The 6,254-nt window shown below is 36.2% G+C and overlaps 1 protein-coding gene across 1 annotated transcript in view; it reads left to right on the top strand.

The window, feature by feature from the left end:
- The first annotated feature begins 532 nt into the window (after positions 1-532).
- The window catches only part of LOC137407900 (E3 ubiquitin-protein ligase MIB2-like), a 34,847-nt gene continuing 29,125 nt past the window's right edge, over positions 533-6,254 (top strand). Inside the window, exon 1 of the mRNA XM_068094283.1 lies at positions 533-685. Coding sequence (XP_067950384.1) covers positions 533-685 — 153 coding nt within the window. The remainder of the gene's footprint in view (positions 686-6,254) is intronic.

The raw sequence follows: 6,254 nt of genomic DNA, 5'->3' as shown, positions 1-6,254 counted from the left end.
TCCGATATTTTGCCGAGCATCGACGACAATCTGTGCAATGTGCACTATTTTGATGATGGTAATTCGCTGTCGCGGATAGTGTGATCTATTTAGTTCCATTTATGATAGTTGCTGCAAGACTAGCATTTGATTCAAGCACAAGAAAACGAAGATGTTCTTTTGAGAAAAACTAAAAGGGTTAACTAGAACACTACGTCACAGAGTACTCGCTGATGCAAACTCGGATGGGTTTTTGATAGTGTGAACATTGTCATTATCATCGACATTAAATTGAATTATTGCGGCATAAACTACGAGATACGGTGGTATACCGTGAACCAGCTTTAAGAATGTTGACTACACTGTTAGTATAAGACAGCTCTCCATATGTAAATGGCTGTGATGCAGGACTCATGACCAGTACTGTGATTTCAATAGCCTGTTGGAAAAAGGTTTTTGTCATTCTGATCGTGGACTCTTGGAATTGTAAATTTTCACATTTGAATACCAGTTTTACAACAAAGTTGCAGATCAATTCTGTCCCGCATCTGCGATGGCTACTCAGTCTCTCTCGGCGCAAGAACAATCGTCCGCTCAGCCTGCTTCAAATCCAAGCATATCTGCAACAGTGCCTCCTAGCAATATGATGAGCAGCAATTCAAGTCCTCAACAGATAGCGCACAACTTAACCAGGATGCCAACTCAGGTATGAATGCTTTAGGTGTAGTAAGATTCTTGTTTGCATGTTTGAATTTGGGGTTGGTGTTCATAAACTAGATAAGTCATCAGAGTCAGACTTATTACAAACAACATTCTACCTGTTAGAGAATGAGGAGTGTGAATACAACTAGTGCTGGGTTATGGTAACGATTTGGTTGGACCAAGTTTTTACACCGTGTTGTTAGCCTTGTAAAATCATCAAATTTTATGTCACTTGAATCATCGGTTTTCTTGCATCTTACTCAACTGTATGTGTTGCGTATATTTGGTGATTTATTATTATCTAGCAAATTATTTTTATTATCTGCACTGATTATCAAAACCAGTTAAGATCAAGATCATCAAACTTGATGTGGGACTATACCGTGATGGTTGGTTAGCAGTTCAGAAAGACATACCTGCTTGAGAGATTGATAAAAACGGCAAAAACATACTTCCAATATTTTCCTAAAAATTACCATTTACGCAGTCTTGAGTCCACCAACCTTCTTGATATAATTTTAGATCTCAGCAATGGGAGATATTTTTCTTTCCTAAAACCATATAAGAAAATCAAATGTATTAATCAAAATCAAAAATCATGTATGCAATGGAACCTCTATTTACGAAAGACCCTACATATGAAATTTTGAAGCTAGGAAACGTCTTTTGGTAAAAGTCTCGTTTCGACTTATGAAAGATTTTTCTAAATACGGAAAGCCTCTCGGATTTGGGACTGTTTGGCTTGTTTTTTATTTTGACCCATTAACTTCCAGTTGATATTGCATACAAAGCCCCAGACTCACTTCCGTTTGTTAGCGAAATTCAGTAAATGCCGGACGTTCAGGTGGCATCCAAATAGAGGGTAGCATTGTATTTTTCAAATAGCTCATCAGAATTTTGGGAGCTGAGTTTAATCCTTTTATGGGCGAAGTGAATGTTGTCTATATTTTGCACTCTCCTGCAAGTAGAGCAACAGTAACCCTTCTGGGTACACTAAATCTGCTACAACTTACCTCCAACTTGTTGTAGATCTCTGAAAACATTGGAAATGCATCTCAAGTGCGCATTCCAATGCATTTGTAGATGCATTGGAATGTTTATTTCCAATGCATCTAGAGATGTAGACTGACCATGCATGGCTGTTCAATATCTTGTACATTGTCTGCTGACCTCAAATCTTCTTCGGGAAACAACTAATAAACTTTTACTTGCATGTGCTAAGCACGAGTTATTAACTGAAAATAGTACTACAAATTTTATCGTAATTGTAAATTGTTTTTCACCGTCAACCGTCAAAGTATCAAGACCGCGTTAAACAAGGATCTACTTGTTTAACTACTTGCTTTAGAATGATACAGTTATTAATTATCTTCATGACGTTGCTTTTACTGTTTTAAAGAAAAAACTGTAGGTTTTGAAGTTAGAAAACTGACTACAATACGGATAGCAGCCACCAAAGAATTAATTGTTAATGAGTCATTATTAGCACCATTTTGTGGACATTTTTATGCTAATACTTGCTATTATGGGTTTGTAAAGACCGAAGAATGTCAAATTGGCAGTCTAATGCATGTGGCGTTCAATTAAAGGATGGCACCCTATTTTTCAACCCTTTATATTGGTGGTCACTTGAAGAAGGTATTAAAATAAAATCAGCATCCAAATAAGGTTTTACGGTATGTGGTAAATTGCATCTTTACTGAGGACATTTCCTACTTACAATACGGCTTCCAGAATGAATTAGGGTTGCAAATAGAGTTTCTACTCTATATACAAAGCAGCCACCTTTCATTATATCAAAACCTACCAACATCGATCAATATAGAAGTAGTCAAAAGATGAGGATACTTTCTAGCGAATGGCACCATATCATTTCAATACACTAAAAAGCAGAGGAGGTGATGAATACTGCATCTATGTTAAGGAAACAGCAATCAATAAAAATAAGTGTGATAGGAAGATCACTGGGTTTATTCTTTACTACTTTACTACAAAGCATTATCACCTAATACAGGCAGGTGATTCACAGGATTAAAAGGGAAGCCATATCTCAAATACTCCAGGACACGCAAAATATTTGATTGTGACACCTAAACAATCGGCGGCAGTTGCTTGCCAAGTATTTTGGTACAACAAAAAGTCACAGGTAACAAAGAGAAAACTAATACAAAATTGCGCAACTGTAGGACAGCTGATTTCCCACTCAATATCAAGCTACATCTTGATATTGAGTTTCATCCCTAGATGCACTCAATATCAAGTTGCATCTGGCATCTATGGTGCAAGAGTGAAATGAGAAGACAATCATCAAATATTCCTATACAGTTAATTCTTAAACATTCAGATTCTGCCAGCATCAGCATACCTTCAGACACAACAAATATCGCCACAGCACTGAACTTTCATAGCACCTATGAAAACTAAAAGAAGCGGGTATCAGTAACATAAATCTTAAATCTAATTATTTGTCGTTTTTAACCCGTTGGTCTGAATATAGCATTAAGTTATAGGAACGAAAAACTGCTTCGCACTGCTGTTGAACTAAGAAAGTACAGTTCTGCAGACGGGTGTTCTATCCACTACACCACACGGCCTACAAGCGATACTACGGAACAATTAACGCACTTGAATAATTCTAGCATGCTTGAAGATCATGATTGCATGAGAGATCATTGCGTGTAATGATTATAAATACAATTATTCTAAGCTGTAGCAAGCGAGCTGCGTAATTTAGTGATAGTGCCCTTTGCTTGACATCTATGCATTTGCAGAAAGTATGGGTTTGGTTCATTCGAGGCGCAATCTTTTTCCTAAAAGCCCAAAAGGGAAGGATCAACACGGCTCTTATTATAATCGAAATTTAGACTAGCTTACGTTACTCAAGTTTATTAGGTAAAGAAACTTAGCTAGTGGCAACTAAATTACCTGCTGTACCTGCTGCATCACGTTCCTGTTTATTGACTGTTTTAAATCTTGAGTGAATGTGTGGCATAAAAAGTATGAAGTGTTTTTCAACAATTTTTTCTTGTCCTATCTCAAGCTTTCAAATATTTGAATTATGCATCGGCTGGACACACACAAAAATAAACAAATGCTTTCATTTAAAAACTAGAATGGTAAATGTTTTCATTACCCGTGGAATGCCGGTCGTGTATCAACAACTAGGTTGTCTCACAGACTTTAAGAAAGTCAATGTGCAACACAAGAATTCTCAAATCACAAAAGTGATGAGTTATGCACTAAGGCTAATAGTGTCACATCTCTCACAGAGAGCTCAACTAAACCGAAGTAAGAGAATAAATACTCATGTTACAGACTACTGCTTTGGCTATTGAAGCCACCTCACTGCAACTAGAGCCGACAAAGAAGATAACTCCCATTGCCAATGTGAGATGACTTTTTGCTATAAAACACCTATGATGTTTCAGTCTTTAAAAGGCCAATGTGCAAAATATATTGAGTATATATATACATATATATGTACATATATATATATATACATATATCTAAATATATATATCTATATACAGTGAAACATGGATAACTCGCCCTCGGATATAGCGAACTCATGGTTAACTCGACTGGATTTGCTTGGTCCGTTCCCACGCAATGATAAATGGCTCTATATAACTCGAATTCAACACTGTTATAACGAACTGTTTTTGCCCAACGGCTACCGAAACGGTTGCTATCGCTTTAGAAAATCACTTTATTCCAAGCCATAGAGGTAAACCTCAACTTTTCGTAATTCATAAGCGTCGTTATTACCTCCATCGGCAAAATATTTTTGTCAACGACTGTTCTAAAGGTTTAGTGAAATTTGATTTATACTGCTATACGATGAATAGCGCGGACTGGCCCGGCCACGGGCGCAAGGATTTTCGCCACGCACATACAAAACAAAAATCGCATGTTGTTTTGTATGTGCGTGGCGAAAATCCTTGAGTGCGTGACCCGGCTAGCCCGTGACGAATATTTTTCCGAAGTTGATTCCGTGTTGAATCAACGTCGGAATGTTGAATGTTTAAAACGTCTTAAAATTTGTTTTTATTAAACGTATACGTTTTCTTAGCTAAAAAAACTATTCATCGTTTGACCTAAACACAGAATACGTGTGTACATTCAATAAGTATCCATTCAAAAAGCGTGAGTGATATACAATGTACTGTTAAACCTCGTAAAACTTTTAATTGAACTGCCTCGGAGTGTTGCTCTTAACGAATCCCAGGTAAAGTAAGGTAATCTTTCCATAAACTTCAAGAAATATCGGCAAAATTGATCGTGGGTAAAATGCTCAAAAGAAAAAGATGTCTTTTCTTTGAGCATTTCAGCAACGGTCAAGTTTTGCCAATGTCAATCTAAAAAACGTCCTGGCAATAACATCACCTCAAACAACAAACCAATCTCAAGTGATAGAAAAATCTCTATACTTTTTGATAAAAACGTTTTAAACTCTACATTAGAAGCATTTAATTTGAAACAATCCATTTGTGCTTTTGATTTATATTATAGTTTGTATATGTACATGTATCTACTAATAAATAAGTAAATACATGGACTTGTGACAGTGCTCTGATAACTTGAACACTCTGATAATTCGAACACTTTTGCTCGGTCCCTTGAAGTTTGAGTTATCCGAGTTTCACTGTATATATTTCTCAGTTTGTCCGTATGTGTATTTGGAGGTTTGATTGTCTGGCTATCGCATAGTTAGAATAGTTGTAGTTGAAAAACAATGCCAACGCAAAGTCATGGCTTACCGCCATTAGAAGCCTAGCTTATTAAACAGCTTACTATAGTTTTTTATTGGCAATATGCCAGGCTACTAGCTTGAAAGGTACAGTTGTTTGACAAAGTTTTAGAACCTTTACAGTTGTTTTTTTTAAATTTATCTCAACTACACAAAACACTTCTTTCATGATATATAATCTGAAAGTTAGAATGGGAAATGTTGTTATATACTGAATACAAATCAATTTTCTGTCCACAGACTTTTTTATTACTCGGGCAACGCCGGGTAGCACAGCTAGTATATATATATATATATATTTATACATGTATATATATATAGATATATATATGAGTTATCCTCTCTTCAGATGCGAGATATCCGAGTTTCACTGTATATAGATGTATATAGAGATATATATATAGATATAGATATATATCTCTATATACATCTATATACAGTGAAACTCGGATATCTCGCCCTCGGATATCTCGAACACATGGTTAACTTGAACGGATTTGTTTGGTCCGTTCCCACGCAATGATAAATTGCTTTAGATAACTCGACCACAACTTGGTTAACTCGAACAGTTTTTTGCCCAACGGCTATCGAGACGTTTGTTATCGCTTTAGAATATCACTTTATTTCAAGCCATAGAGATAAACAACTTTTAGTAGTTCTTAGGCGTCATTATTACCTCTATCGGCAACATATTTTCGTTAACGACTTTTCTAAAGGTTTGCAAAAAAGCAAATTTTACCGAACATCCGCTTGGGGATAGCCCTCCGCAAGCAAGGAGAAGCGAGGTAACTTTCAGATAAACTTTAAGAAAAAATGGCAAAAC

This window comes from Watersipora subatra, chromosome 11 (assembly GCF_963576615.1).
Source record: "Watersipora subatra chromosome 11, tzWatSuba1.1, whole genome shotgun sequence".
Classification (NCBI taxonomy): Eukaryota; Metazoa; Bryozoa; class Gymnolaemata; order Cheilostomatida; family Watersiporidae; genus Watersipora; species Watersipora subatra.
The sequence above is the reverse complement of the archived record's forward strand: the minus strand, read 5'-3'. Positions and strand labels throughout refer to the sequence as shown.